Source organism: Phyllopteryx taeniolatus, chromosome 22 (assembly GCF_024500385.1).
Source record: "Phyllopteryx taeniolatus isolate TA_2022b chromosome 22, UOR_Ptae_1.2, whole genome shotgun sequence".
Lineage (NCBI taxonomy): Eukaryota > Metazoa > Chordata > Actinopteri > Syngnathiformes > Syngnathidae > Phyllopteryx > Phyllopteryx taeniolatus.
In genome coordinates, this window is record NC_084523.1 from 9,794,867 (window position 1) to 9,809,879 (window position 15,013).

General features: G+C 46.0%; 2 protein-coding genes across 3 annotated transcripts; one reads left to right on the forward strand and one right to left on the reverse strand.

Moving 5' to 3' along the window:
- Positions 1-385: 385 nt before the first annotated feature.
- On the reverse strand, positions 386-4,861 carry LOC133471625 (proline and serine-rich protein 2). The gene is made up of 3 exons (XM_061761340.1): positions 4,721-4,861; positions 3,605-3,914; positions 386-2,756 (listed from the first exon to the last, which is right to left on the reverse strand). Exons 1-3 carry the CDS (start codon positions 4,823-4,825, stop codon positions 1,327-1,329), a joined length of 1,845 nt encoding a protein of 614 aa, XP_061617324.1. The 5' UTR covers positions 4,826-4,861; the 3' UTR covers positions 386-1,326.
- rab3ip (RAB3A interacting protein (rabin3)) lies at positions 4,795-14,582 on the forward strand. 2 transcript variants are annotated; one of them, XM_061761359.1, is made up of 15 exons: positions 4,795-4,935; positions 6,172-6,338; positions 7,580-7,724; positions 8,937-9,055; positions 9,597-9,751; positions 9,884-10,055; positions 10,447-10,542; positions 11,129-11,206; positions 11,416-11,625; positions 11,707-11,835; positions 12,072-12,184; positions 12,279-12,302; positions 13,209-13,308; positions 13,404-13,473; positions 13,544-14,582. In XM_061761359.1, exons 4-15 carry the CDS (start codon positions 8,966-8,968, stop codon positions 13,624-13,626), a joined length of 1,320 nt encoding a protein of 439 aa, XP_061617343.1. In that variant the 5' UTR covers positions 4,795-4,935; positions 6,172-6,338; positions 7,580-7,724; positions 8,937-8,965; the 3' UTR covers positions 13,627-14,582. The 2 variants fall into 2 exon arrangements, with proteins under 2 accessions (XP_061617343.1, XP_061617344.1); XM_061761360.1 differs by lacking the exon at positions 12,279-12,302.
- Positions 14,583-15,013: the final 431 nt, after the last annotated feature.

Below are 15,013 nucleotides of genomic sequence, written 5' to 3' on the forward strand. Positions count from 1 at the left end.
ATCGATCCGTTGCTGTTAAACGCCTCTTTCAGAAACTGAGAATATGACATGAAATTGCCCCCTAGTCCAAAAATGGACAAATGTAATGTCATCAAGCTAATCATCTTAAAAACAAAAATCAAGTATTGAGACTAGACTCAATGTAGTTTTTATGGGTTTCAATTGGCCAGTTGGTACAATTTGATTACATTTGCATTGACACAGCTAAAATGGTTGTGGAGGTCGACACCCAGAGGGTGAAGCGCACCTTCAAACGTGTCTGCTGTTTGGATCTCTCAAATCCAAGGCTGGTGAAATATTCCACTCACCCAGCCAATCATTGAACAGCGCCAGCTCATTCTTTACATTCCACAGTCACTCAAAAGAACTAATAATCACAGAGGAGTCGCATGATTCGCTTTAATGATTGCCACGCATTCAACACCAGCTGTGTTCATACATTTAATTTGGACATGCCGTACCTTGAACTCTTTCCTGATAAAAGTACAGTAGAGGAAACGCTTCATAGTAACTGTAGATGCACTACAGAGAAAACCGGAGTCTGTAAACAACATTCACAAGATATTTCTCCCACAGCAGTAACACTGTGGAACCCCGTGATATCACTCAAAATATACTTCAAAAGTTTCTGTAGCTGAACTACAGAGGCCGGAGTCTGAAAAAACACTCTCTCTCGCGCACACACGCATACATAAATATGGATTGGTATACAGTGGCCTATAGAATAGTCATAAACTGCCAAGTATCCAGGATACGGCGCAATGAGAAGGGATTTGTAGACTCTGTGGTTGGAGTGCTTTTGCTCAGTACAATGCCTTGGCCCTGCCTACACAAAGTTGCAGTAGAAAATATTCCCTCTGCAGGGTTAAAAAAAACCCACAAAAAAAACATTCCAAAGTTTGCGGTTAGTTTAGGAGGCTGGTCCACTGAGTAAAAATAACCTCCAGCCCAGTGTCACATAATCCCAAAAAGCCTTTCACCCTGCAACCATTTACACGTGCTCCCTAATCAGTTGATACAATCTTCAGCTCTTAAATTCTCTCAAGAAAAGCGCTCAGGCATTTGCTCTTTCCAGAAAGCTGCTGACAAAAAAAAGAACAAAGTCGGTAAACAGAGCAGTAAAAATAGAGGTTCTGTTTGCAAACATCAGGAAATTTGTCATCACAACATTCTTGACAGCAGTTTTTTGATTGCCAGGAGAAGAGAACTGGCTGTGCAGGTCTTTCTTCTCCAAGTAATTAGGTCTCCGCAGCCACACCTTAACCTTCTAAGAGTCAAGGAACCCTTCCACTAAAGCTCTGCCAGCAGGAACGTTGCCAAAGTCCATCACGACTCTTTGAGCAGCCCGAGTTTCTTCAGTGCCTCCTTGCGAGATTCCTCGGTTGCCCCCCGGCCAGAAAACTGCACTGTGATACCTTGGGGGCGAAACATGGCGGCGGATCTTCGCTTGGCATCAGTGGGAGATGGAGCTCGCGTCGCAGCCACTGCGCCAGCGTTGGGGTGCGAGGTCTGAGGGTGTCTTTGCGCCGGGGTCGGAGGTGGGCCTTTGAAAGCCCCGGGTCGACTGTCCGTGGGTCGGTGCATCCCGGTACAGGGGTTGATGGTCCGGCTCTTGCCCCCGTAACTGTTGAGCTCGGCAGGTAGGGGCTGGGGTTTGGCGGGCAAGTTGTGATTCACGTCAATGTGGGAGCTGAGGATGTCGGGAAGGTCGCCTCTGGTCATGATTCCAGTTGCAGGGTTCAGGACTTTGGACTTGCCTCCATAGCTGTTGAACTCACTGGGGTTTGCCAGTGCAGAAGGAAGGACTTTCGCTTCTGGGCTTGTCGGAGGTGTCACGAGTTCGTTCTTCGGGGGGCCTGGAGTGACCACAACGGATTTACCTCCAAAGCAATTCAATTCCAGAGATATGATGTCTGACTGAGAGGGGGTGGGTAAGGTTTTCTCCTGACGAGGTGGGCTCAGCGGAGGCTTTCTGTCGTCAAAGCTTCTGGGAGACTCTAAAGACAGATTCTCTGCTTTTTGTACATACGTTTGGCTTTGTTGCAACGTTGGGACCTTGGAGTCTGGCACATAAATGCTAGTCTCTGTTGGCCTAACCTTGGTCTCCAAAGGACTAGTGACACTGGTCTCCACACTCGAAACAGGACTCTGTGCCATGCTGTCAACAGTATCAGGGACAAATATCCCTCCTGACATGGCTCGGTTCCTGGCCAGGCCCAGCTTCGACAGTGCTTCCATCCTGGTTTTCTCTGGTGTGGGGTCCTTGAAGGAAATGCTCCGGGTTGGGGCATTTCGCAATTTGTGCACCAAATTCAGCTTGGAATCCTCCTGCAAGAGAGACTGTGGTGCTCCTGTCAGATTCGACAGCATCAGCGCCCGCCTGTCATGGAGGTTCACGTTGGCCACCGGTTGATCCTGGAGCTCTTTGTTGCCAAGAATCCTACTGATATTGGCAGGGTATCTGGTAGGCTTGGCAAAGGTAGGAGGACCCTGCTTTGTGGGGGGATCTCCGCAGTGGCCTGGTGACTTTTCACCCTCCTGGCTGTGCTGACGGTGGAGTAAAGACGAACTGTTGGTTGCGCCCATTGCCTGGTTCTCGGCTATCTTCTTGGCAATGAGGACAGGTGTGGGGACAGAGCCTGCTGGGTGGTAGGAGTGACCATCTGTCGGCTCATAGCCGCCAGAGTGGTCCTGTGGATCATGTCTTGGTTTGATCTCAAAGTGGCTCTTGGGGTTCATTGCCATCCCCTGGAAATCTGAGAGGAAGACAATTCAAGATGCTAAGACTCAATTTCAATTGATTTGACTGAGCACAGGAAATACGGTCACCTGGTCACCACCTCTTCCACCGCCTTCTCTCCATTTTCTTTTCCGCTTATCCTCACTAGGGTTGCGGGCGTGCTGGAGCCTATCCCAGCTATCTTCGGGCAAGAGGCGGGGTACACCCTGAACCGGTCGCCAGCCAATCGCAGGGCACATAGAAACAAACAGCCATTCGCACTGACATTCACACCTACGGGCAATTTAGAGTCTTCAATCAACCTACCACGCATGTTTTTGGGACGTGGGAGGAAACCGGAGTAACCGGAGAAAACCCAACCAGGCACGGGGAGAACTGGTATCAAACAATGCAAACTAAAGCTAGCAGACATTCCAACAGCTTCTTCCCTCTTGCCATTAACTTCTTAAACAGTAAACTTCCAATTCCTTTGTAACATGCTGCCAATTTTGTCTTGCGATTGCGGTCACATCTCTGTCGGGCCAATTATACATGACTCGTGCACTCACTGTCGTAGTCTCGCCACCCTGCACTACTTGCATATCTATTGTTGACCAATACTGCCCACTCATGTGCTTGACGTATATGCACCATTTGCACAATTGACACTTTACCAGACTATTGCGCTATTAGTCATTTCAAACTGCTCTAAATTCCTAGAGGACGGCATCATTTGCATAATTGTCCCCCAAAAAGTATCAGCATTACCACATTACTGGTAACCTTTCATTGCGCAGTGTCTCTCCGTACTGTGTTTTTATGTGTCAAAAGTATTTTCTGTCAACCTTGTGTGTTTTTGACATGATTTAGATTCTGATGAAGTACCTGGACTGGTAGGGTTGAAGCTCGGTAGTTTGGCAAGCATCAGTTCTGGATCTGGGCGGACCAGGTCTATAATATCCTGCTCTTTAGCGCTGAGACTTCTGGTCGTTATCGAGGGTGCTGTGCAGAGATCAAGGGTTGCGGGCGCTCCGTCCATCTCGTCGGAAAGAAGGCCTCCGCTTGCCGGAGACTTGACGAGTCCGGCCCGGAGCTCGTCCTCCTCCAGGCTGTTCTCCAGTGAGCCTATGGTCTCCTCGAAGAACTGGAGGCACTCCTTCTCCTCCGGGCTCAGAAAGCGCAGCGTGTCTTCGTCCTCCGCATTTAAAAAAAATAATAAAAAATAACAAAATAAATAAATAAAATCACAAAATGTTACGAGTGACTTGGCGACTCAAACCGACAGGAGATCAACGCGCAAGTAGTGCGTTCGGCCAGCGTCTGCAATCTTGTCACCAAGAAGTGACTCGGGACGCAAAAAGGAGGGCGGGTGGAACCGGTCGGGGCGGCGTCGCGTGTTGCTAAAGGTTGTTGTCAAGCAAGTGCGATTGCCGCAACTGTGTGGTGACTGCGCGTTTTGTGTAAACAGCCTGAATCATTTGACGCGCTTATTGTTTGGAAAACAGAAGAACAGAACAAAGCTCCTCTGTAACTGTGCCGTCGTCGGCACCCCAACGGACGCTTGACTGACACCCGGAACGAAGTAGCCGTGTGTTTATTACAGTGAATTCATTTTTCACAAATTCACCTATTGATGATTAATCGCGGTCAGTCCGTATTCCCCACAGGGGTTTACTGTTTGAACAAACTACGGGAGAGGCAAGAACAACAATAACTGTTGGAATGGCCATGCGAGTGCCGTCTCAGTTCATGCCTCTGTGTCAAAACATGCTACTCCCTTTTTATTATTAGTAGTAGTATTTTTTTTTTCAATCAACATTCCAGACTGAATTCATCTTAAAGTGAACAAATGTTGGATATAAATACTTAGTTACGGATGTAGATTTTACCGGTATCTGTTCCATACTTGAGCGATTGATTGAGATCTTGGGGTCTTCTAAGGCGGAAAAAAAACAGGTCCAGTTGTAAAAAGTAACGAGGTGGTTTTCCAGTGGTGCTCACCCGCAGCCTGGAGCTCCGATCCAACGCGCCGTTGACTCTGGAGCGGCGCTGGTTGTCGGCCATGTCCAGGATGAGGGTTGACGGGCTCAGCCGGGTTTGGGACATCTCCGGGGGCGGCTACTAGGACGGGAGCGGAGTCATGTCTGCGCCTCGCGCCGAGGAGTCACCGGATCATCGCGTCGCCTCGATCTGGAGAGGACACGTCAAGGGCAAAAGTAAGATGAAAAGCTTTTTGGTATCGGCATCGTGGAGCTTTTGGTTTTGTTTTGTGTGTTATGCAAAGATTAGATTATTTTCTGAATTACATTAATGAATAAATCCAATTCAAAATGAATAAAGAACCAAGTGTTCCATTTTATGATTTTTATATCTATTTTTTTTTGGGGGGGGGGGGGGGTTTGACAGAGAGCAAGGATGGGTGACCAGTTACGATCTTGGTCACGGAACAAATTCAAATCGTATATCGAGGTAGCAGCGGTATGACTTATGAGGCAACAACGCGCCGGGCGGACCTGTTGATCCGGAACAAGCCGAGCTGCGCAACCAGCTCCTCAGCCCCAAACTACACGATGGCACATTCCTCTGGAAAACAGCACTTTGACTTAATTGCATCAGCCAAAGCTAATTATTCTTGTACTTTAATTTCTGCTTCTGCTGCCCCCATTTCAATGTCTGTGAATGGCACATTCTATGAAGTCCATACATCGGCAGCGTCCCATTATGTGCATGTGACCCGCTTCACCTTGCGCAAATTCGTTTGATGACTTGGTTAGCGTTGACATCCTCACGAGGTGACAACACACAGAAACACAGTAACACACTTACTACCATCTCTCCATACAAATCAGTGACGTGTAGGGTAGTTAGTGAGTGGAATCATTTATTTTTTTAAATGTGAAAACAGTTATTTTAAAAAGTACTAGACAAGTAGATCTTGTCTGAATTGGTTATTTAACCCTCATGTTCAATTTTACTATTAGAGCTTAACAAGCTAAAATGTCAAGAATATTACATGAAATTGCTCCCTTGCCTAAAAATTGATGAATTTAATAGAGTAGAAAACATTAAAAAAAAAAAAACATTTTCAAGTCTTGATTCTAGAATGAAAACCCATTTTACCCACACATTGGACAATTCAGACAAAGTAATTAAACAAAATAATTTTCATGGGTTTCCATGAGCCAAAAATGCTGAAAAAAGTTGAACTACACACTATATGATCTATTGAAAGAGTTGAAGTTCGAAATGATCAAATCAGACAAAAATCCATGGGAATTTTCCTTAATTTTTAAATGAACATGGCTTTGAAAAAGGGAAGTAAGATGGACACAAATAGCCAGCATTGAGTCCAGAGGGTTTAAAGGGGATTTACCTTCAAATGTGAAAGATCCATCCTCGAGTAAATGTCTTGCCTCACAGAAACTGATTCTTTTTTCCCCCCCCTGCTCAAGAAGTCCCACTTGTGTTGCTGCCTCCTGACTCCACCTCGATTTAAGACGAACAAACAACAAGCCCCGCCCATCGCTGCCGGCAGCCTGCGTGTGACCGAGGTGCGCGTGCGCGTGGGAAGTGGAGCCCACTTGTGGATTTTTGGGAAATGTCCCTTGTTTTTACTCAGGTGTGTAATAAGTTCCATTACCTCCTTTTATTCAGCCATAAAACGGCCCTCAACTAATTGAGATCGTTGGTCATTTGGCCTCTGGCGCCACCACGTGGCGCAAGTGGAGGGTGCAGTCAGTTGATTCATCTGGTGAGGAAAAATAAATTGCTGCGGTAGCAAAATGCGTACAAACTATAGTAACAATCTAACCACGTAAAAAATACAAAGAGAAGCATTGAGGAATTAAAAGCAGGAAGAATAAAAACAAGACCAAGATGTTCCATGTTTTGGTATGTGATACAGTCTAATTTTATTTCATATTTGAACGAGTACAACTTTAGGGGTATAAATATCGATAATTATAGAAAATGGTGTACAAGACGCATGTTATTATTGATTGTACATGGGGGGGGGGGGGGGAACAGCCAAAAGTATCAGTTTATCAAATTTGGGTATTCATTGATACATGTTTGAGTAAAATGACTTTAAAAAAATTGTATTCTATAAACCAGTGAGTGGTTCTCAAACCTTTTACACCGTTTTTTCCAAGTTCCACCATGATGACTAATCAAAAATACAGTAGCATGGTAGGCCTAAGTGTTCGTCAAAAAACACTGGGTGAGCCACTGTAAAATTATGCACACTTAAATATATGAAAATAAAATTCTTACCCGATATAATTGAAATGTATTGCATTTAAAAGTTTAATAAATTTGTACCTAAATATCTGTTTGAAAATGGACACTTCTAAATGATTAAATGCAACTGTATTGTACTTAAGACGTGCAAATTGTCCTGGATTTTTTAAAAATGTAAAAAAAAATTGTACCCCACCTCTCACCCGAAGTCAACTGATTTGGAAAAATTTAAAATGGATGGATTAATATTTAATTGAGTGATTCTTTTGCGTACCACTAGAGGGAGCCCGAGTACGGGCCACACTTTGAATATCACTGCCATTAACTATTGACAACGTAACTCACAAATTCCATATTAAATATTGTGACTTAAGTTTATAAAATAAACTAGAATAGTTTAGAAAATAAAAATAAAACACTGTCAAAATTCCTTATTTTGCTTTATTTTAACTTTTTTCAGAACTGTTTGTCATATGTGTAACATATAATTACAGTAAAAAGATATATGGAAAGTCAGTTGTTGGAATACTTGCTGTACGATATAAGACCAGGCGTGATTATACTACTTCTTGAAATGAGTCACCATTTTCTGTCCAAAAACAAAACAAAACCATCTTTAAGACGTCTTTTTGGTTTCCGAGTGGTCGTTGAACGCACCATCCCGGAGTTACCTGTGCCCGGGCTGCGTCAACGAACGCCGCCGACGAGCGTCGTTGGTCGGCTTGGAGGTGGCCCGCCGCCCGGCTTCTGTCTACGCACATGTCCGGTGAGTGCAGGACACCAGTAATCATCAATATTAAGAATAGACGCGCTTCGGCCGATAGCTGATGAGCCAAATGGATGTCATGCGCCCATTATCGGACATGCAACCGTCTGTTGCAGTGACAGACAGCTGAAGTGATTGGACGGCGTTTTCGGTATTGTTTTATTTTTTATTTTTTAACTTACTGTGACTGCATCCAAACTCTTCAACCAGCCCGTCGAATGAAGGCTAATGCGTCATTTGTTTGCGTTCAGCACATTCGCCAGCGGTAGCCGTCATCGCGGGGATTAGCATGTTAGCTCGGAGCTAACTGCTAGCCGCGAGCTAAGTAGGTTATAATAATATATTCTATTTATAAACGCCTTTCGAAGCACCCCGCTGACACCGCCCAACAAAAAAAACAACTCTTAAAAACAGAATTGTACACCAACAATAATTGTTCGGCGTGTTAGCTCCAGGCTTGTGTGTCAGGTGCGTTCAGGTGAATCAAGCGAGCTGTCAGTTGTGGGAACAAACACAACGATCAAGTCACATTTTGTGCCAGATCCTCGTCAACATCTACATGGACTTCTTGTTTTGAAACTGAGTTTTTGTAGTCAAATAATAATAATAATAATAATTGGCACAGCTGGTCACGGTGGTGTTTATGAAGTAAGAGGAGCGGGTGGGTGTGTTGTTTTGCCAGCTGATAAAATACAAACAAAAGTGGTGCGACTGGACACAAATTGCATTGACATTCTTTTCCTGGCATATTTTCTTACCTCCTTTCTTCCACCCCCTCTGTTGATTTTTATTCTTCCTTCCTTTAGCTTAAATTTACTTTTCTGTTTTCCTTCCTTCCTTCCTACCCTCCCGCCGTTTATAATCAGCAACGCCAGTTGCGCTTTGTTTTGCCCGTCGACAGCGGCTCGAAGGCCTCTCCGTGCCACGTGACCCAGTAATTGGATCCAGACCGTCCAACATTTACGGTGTCAGCTTACCGTGGTTTCTCCGGGATTGCTCTCCATGTCCATCGACGCGTCAAGTCTACGAAAAGCCGTCTGAGCGTTTATTCCATACCCTTGACGTCCACCTTAAGCTCCATGTACTAGTCTGCGCTTTGTCCTCAATAGTAGTCCAATGTTGGCGTACTAGTAGGGCAAGTAGACGTGAGAGTGGTTGTAATTTGCTGGTGTGACGTTGGTGACCTTGTCTTCGTTCCCTCCTGACCCGTAGCCTGAATATGAACCAGAGCAGCAGCTGCCATGGCCTGCAGCAGCGCTCCCACTAATGCCGAAACCCTGGAAGGCTTCCACGAGGTCAACCTGGCCTCGCCCACCACGCCCGACCTGCAGGTATCGCCCAGCGTGCCCTCGCCGCCCGCCGCCTTCCGCCAAACCTTGTGCCCTCTGCATATTGACATGCCAAAATGTGCACGCGCAAACACGTCGGCAGAAAATGATCATACAGCATTATAATTTTCTGCCTTTTTCACTGAAAAATAGCAAACAATGAGTACATGTTTCTGAGCATTTTCCCCTTTTAAATGCCACTTTTATTGTTTGAATTACAGGCTTCCGTATTTCCTGTTCTCAGGGGATACGGATCACGCACTGCCAAGAAAAAAAGCAAAAATCCACGAGGAACTGCCAGCCTCCCCCTAAAAAGCTTAATAAATGCCTGTTAATGCCACAAGGTGGAAGCAAAGTGCTACTTTTGTCTAAATGAAGCTCCTCTGTTCACTTCAATGTAGTTCCTTGGCACTAAGATGCACAAAATAGGAACATGTGAGTTTTTCATTCAATGATGGAGTATAGGTTCCTCCCAAAATCTGGGAAAAGGTGAATTTGAAAGACGGATGTGTGTTGACGTGCGGGTGGTCTGCTCTCTCGACAGAACCAAGCGGAACAGCGCCCGCCCGCCTGCCACAGCGCGCCTCCCACGTCCGTGTACCGCACGCACTCGCTGGGTGCGCCGCCCGCCGGCCTGCGGGCCGACCAGCTGCCCACGCGGCCCGTCTACGCCACGCCGCCGGACGCGCACAATGGGAGGTGAGCGCAGATAACGGCAGTCGGCAGGACCGTTTGTCTTCTTTTTAGTGTGCCGAAGAAAAATAATACAAAACCGCAACAAGTGTGGGGAGATCAAACAAGATACAGAATGTCAAATTGTCTCATCTCCAGCGCGCAGGGCCCGGAGGCGGACTCGGCCGAGGGCAACCTCCTGCCGTGCGACGACGGCGAGGAGTGTAGCGCCCTAAGCGAGAGCCTGGCACGACTGCGCAGCCCCTCGGTCATGGAGGTGCGAGAGAAAGGATACGAGAGGCTCAAGGACGAGCTGGCCAAGGCGCAGAGGGTAACGCGACCCGTCACTCAGGCAACTGCCGCGTACATACGTGCGTGCGTGCGTGCGTGCGCCCGTGGCGGTTATCCGCAAAGGCCATTTTTCCATATTTGACTTGATTTTGTTGTTGCTATGAATGCAAATTCAAATTAATTGTGTCACCATTTTTTTAAACTTCATGTCGTCATGTTTGATTTGATTATCATCAAGTGTGTGCGTGTGAGACACATCTACACAAACCGTTTGCCATATTTGATTTTGCTGTCATTCGGAATGCAAATTATGATTTCTTTGCAATTTCTTTTCCATGTCTTTGTTGTCATTTTTGATTTGCTCACGATTGTCTGCATGTTGTCATGCTTCTGCGTGCGTGCGTGTGCGTGCGTGCGTGTGTGTGTGTAAGGAGCTGCTGTTGAAGGATGAGGAGTGTGAGAGGTTGTCAAAAGTGCGAGACCAGCTGGGCATGGAGCTGGAGGAGCTGACCGCCAGCCTCTTCCAGGTCGGTGCCCGTCCGACCGTCCCCTCTGCCGCCTCTACTTCCCCTTTCCTCCTTTGACAGGAAGTTGTCGTACAAGGGCTTCCGTTTCCTGTTGGTGTGTTGTTCTCCTCGTGTGCACTTTGTGTGCTTGTAGAAAGTGACTATTTTGGCGACGCGTGTGAGCTTTCAAGCAGGGTTTTCCAACCTTTATTAGGCACCAAAATGTGATAGCGAAGCACTACTTTTGTCCAAATGAAGCTTGCCAATCCATTTGAACATAGTTCCTTGATGCCACAAGCATCAGTTTTCAATGTTTTTGTTTTTCTTGCTTATGATCTCGACTCAATTTACTTACTGTGCGCGTGTGCCGTGGCCTATTCTCTCATATGAATGCCAACAGGTGAATACACAGGTTAATTGTTACTTCTGCCATCTCTGCCAGTCATTATACGTCGCCGGCATAGATAGATGAACAAAGATACTTTAAAAATAAAACCTCTTAAGATCAATGAAAAGTGACATGAGCTCTAGTTCCCTCAGCGCGGCGCTCGTGAACCTCGCCTTTCTAAAGGTGTTCCTGTTTTGTGTGTTGTGGTGGTGGTTGCAGGAGGCCCACAAGATGGTGAGGGAGGCCAACGTCAAGCAGGCCAACGCAGAGAAGCAGCTGAAAGAAGCTCTGGGCAAGGTGAGCGCACTCCCTCCGAAGCAGGGAGTCGTCACGCGTGCAGTTTAGTTTGGTGCCCCACTGTGGCGCTCATTTTGATTTTGACACAACAACAACCGTTTTGATGGTTTGTATCATACGGTGATCTGGAAGACATCTTCTTCGGGGTGGCTAATTCCTAAGGTCGCAAGCTAAGCCCGAGCGGATCTTCTCCTCTTCCTCCTCCTCAGATTGACGTCCTCCAGGCGGAGGTGCAGGCCCTGAAGACGCTGGTTCTGTCTTCGCCCACGTCCCCCGTGGGCGAGCTCCCCAACGTGGGCGCCGGGGGGAAGACGCCCTTCAGGAAGGGCCACAGCAGGAACAAGAGCACCTCCTCCGCCATCCTGGGAACGCAGCCCGACCCGTCGGCCACGCAGCCCATCGTCCGCGAGTGCCGAGAGGTCCGGCGGGCTCGAGCGGGGGGCCGCGGGAGTTTCCGGAAGTGACGTCAACGCGTCGTCCGCGTGTTGTTCTCGTTGCAGGCGGACGCGCAGCTGTTCACGGAATTCAAGGCCTGGAAGGAGGAGCCCACGCTGGACCGCAGCTGCTGCTTCCTGGAACGAGTTTACCGCGAGGACATCTACCCGTGCCTCAGCTTCAGCAAGAGCGAGGTGAGGCGACCCCTGCGCGCTCAAACTGCAAAATACGCCCTTGTCCCCACTACAGCCCAGGGACCGTCGTGTTTAAAAATTTTTTTTTAAAAAAGTTTCATGTATTTATTTTTTATTGTATTTGACATGTATTGCACCGTAACATTGTGCAGCGTTGGAACACGAAAGTCTGTGATTCTTCACATACCACTAGAGGGAGCCCCACACTTTGAGAATCACCAACATTTTTTTTTCAGCTGGGTTCATCCATCCTGGAATCCGTGGAGCAGAACACACTCAGCGTGGAGCCGGTGGGATTCCAGCCGCTGCCCGTCGTCAAGGCCTCGGCCGTCGAGTGCGGCGGACCAAAGTGAGACCACACGCGCTCGCGCTCACACACACTCGCAGCTCGTTCTCCTGGCATCCGACTTTCACTCCATCTTGCCTCACTTTTCCTCCCCCAGCGGGCGAACGTCTGAGCTGGTCTTGTAAGTTTTTACCTCACTGGCTTCTCCTTTCCGCTCGCTCCACATGTAGCGCACATCCTCACAGGGTTCCTACTCTGTCCTTGGAGTTTGATTTGTGTACATTTGCAGGTCTGGAAAAGTTGGGAGAAAATGGAAACTATTGTACAGAAACTCTGTTTCCAAGGCTATTAGTGCTGCTCTATTTTCTAAAGCATAAAATAAAGACTACCACACTACCTAGCCAAAATGCTCAACCAAACCATGCAATGATGAAAAAAAGACTTCGAGCTTATTGCTAACATATAATGGGAAATGCCATAGATGGGCAAACGGACATTTGCATCGATGTTCCAGTAATTAACAACTACGACCTCGAACACACACGACAAAAGCAGTTTGAAAAGGTTCATGAATTGTTCATGGGCATTTGAAAATAAAATATGCATTCAACTGAACTACATTTGGTAATATATGACCTACTGTTAGTCTTCTGGAAATTATTTGGTGACATAATAGCATTAATAACCAGAATAATATACAGTCAATTAATTGTGTGATGAATTGATTTATTGATAAGATGCACATCTATTTACGTGAATGTTTGTAGGTTTATTTTAAACATGAATACAACAGTAAAAAAAAATGAACAATAGACAATGCTTCAAACTGAACAGCACTTTGAGTTGCATGTCATTGTAAGGAAAGTGCTTTATAAATAAAGTTTGATTCGTTTTTTTTTTTTTTTTTTTAATGGAGAAGTTTGGGAATTGGGGTCTGAGAAATGTATGAAATTTTGAAATTCCAAATGTGTGAGGAACCCTGCGTTTGTGTTGATCCCTCCTCCTTTCAGACAGTAGAACTTTTTTTATTTTGTATTTTTATTTCCCCCCTCATTGACGTGTGTGTGTCTGCACGTGTGTGTGATAGGAAGTGTGCCCTGAGTGGTCAGACCAAAACCTGCAAGCACAGAATCAAGTTCGGGGACTCGTCCAGCTATTACTTCGTGTCCCCGTACTGCCGATACCGAGTGAGTTTGACGACGCGTTCGCAGAGCAAAAGACAAAAGACGCTCTGACAGTTTGCAGACAAAACTTCAAGTGACTCAAATTGTTTGTGTGTCAGATCACGGCCGTGTGCAATTTCTTCACCTACATTCGTTACATCCACCAGGGGCTGGTCAAGCAGCAGGACGGTAAGAAACGCCACTTTCCTATGAAATACAGAAAAACAAGCGAGGAGATTGAGGCAAGGTGTGTGTTTAGCTGAACAGATGTTCTGGGAGGTGATGCAGCTGCGCAGGGAGATGTCCTTGGCCAAGCTGGGCTACTTTAAAGACAACCTGTGACTGACCGACCCCCGGCGACCCCCCCGCCCCCGCGTTTGTGCGTAAGATGGCAAAAGCGGTCGGGGTTCATCAGCACACCGAACACTCGGCAGTGTTATGTTGACGCCAGTTTTGTTCACATTTCGTACCGTTTCAAAACATTGGAGGGGAAAAAAAAAAAAAAAAAAGTATCAAAATTGAGCTGACTCGTCCAAGTGATGACATTTCAGATACTTTGTTGCTCGAGGGAGGTTCTTGTTTGGCGGTTTACAAACAATCGTTTGAGTTGTATTCACAAAAAGTGGAACGTTTCTGGAACATTCCTGCTCAGTTTCCATGGCAAGTTAAGCTGGGGAATTTTGGAAAGACTGTTTTCATGGGAATTGAGGGTGTTTGAATGGGAAGGTAGCACATTCAGGCATAAATATTACTTTTTGTCATAATCAGGCATCCATGCAAAACCGAGAGCTCTCGCGGGTATGACGCTACCTTAATTGCTCCATTTTGTTTCTTCCCTACTTGTAAGTCAAGGTACTGCTGTACTTGAATGAATTGTCCTTTTTGTAAATTCCTGGTTTGTTCTCTTAATTCCCATGGAAAATTTCCAACTCTGAAAATCCCCATAAATTGGCAAGCCCCGTCGTACTGCAGAATGATGACTCCAGTTTTGAAGTGTCCGTCATGAGTTGTGTTGAAGACTTGGGCGTTGCAAAGATGATCTCATTTTCATTTTGCAGAAAATGTTATTTATCATGTATTTATCACAAAGGAAAATTAACACTAAGCCACCAAACACGGAAGGACTTTGGCAAAAACAAAAAAAAAAAAGTTTATTATTTTTGTGTGTGTGGGACTTTGCATTTTGTTCCAGTGAACCCGACTCCTCTTCCTGTCATTCAAAGTCGATGTCGCTCCTCTCCCACTTTGGTTTAGTGCCTTTTCTCTCACTCTCAAATAAACCAATGAAAAAAATGCAATAGTACGTCTTGTCGGTCTACTTAATGTTTCTTGCGAAATTTCTGTGTTCAGTTCGAAATGTCTAGTAAAATATATTGCTTGGCACAGTCTTCTGGCCAAGGAACTGTTGAAGTGTGGAGAGGAGCTCCATTTATCAGGAAGTTTTGCTGCCCTCTTGTGGCATCAATTGGCAATTAAAAAAAATTTTTAGGATTGCGTCCATTACTGGGATGTTTGCGACCCTCACGATCGAGAATAGAAAGAGGATTGACTGTTTACTTAAGTATTTGCCTGCCATTATTTCCAAGACTTCTGATTTCGAGTTGGTTGTTAAAAAGACGCAGTCCATAACAACAATCGTGATGAGGTGATCCGACATTGATGGTTTTCAACAGTCCCAACTCGGACGACAGTGGTGCCTTGAGATATGAGTTACCCGATTTATAAGCTT

What these genes read in the sequence shown, in the direction of transcription:
- LOC133471625 (XM_061761340.1), bottom strand. Translation starts at nt 4,825, where the DNA reads ATGTCCCAAACCCGGCTGAGCCCGTCAACCCTCATCCTGGACATGGCC. An exon ending in ATCGGAGCTCCAGGCTGCGG is followed by an intron (nt 3,915 to 4,720) that starts GTGAGCACCACT and finishes TTAAATGCGGAG; the next exon opens with GACGAAGACACGCTGCGCTT. An exon ending in CTTCAACCCTACCAGTCCAG is followed by an intron (nt 2,757 to 3,604) that starts GTACTTCATCAG and finishes TCTTCCTCTCAG; the next exon opens with ATTTCCAGGGGATGGCAATG.
- rab3ip (XM_061761359.1), top strand. Translation starts at nt 8,966, where the DNA reads ATGGCCTGCAGCAGCGCTCCCACTAATGCCGAAACCCTGGAAGGCTTC. An exon ending in TGAAAGAAGCTCTGGGCAAG is followed by an intron (nt 11,207 to 11,415) that starts GTGAGCGCACTC and finishes CCTCCTCCTCAG; the next exon opens with ATTGACGTCCTCCAGGCGGA. An exon ending in CCCCGTACTGCCGATACCGA is followed by an intron (nt 13,309 to 13,403) that starts GTGAGTTTGACG and finishes TTTGTGTGTCAG; the next exon opens with ATCACGGCCGTGTGCAATTT.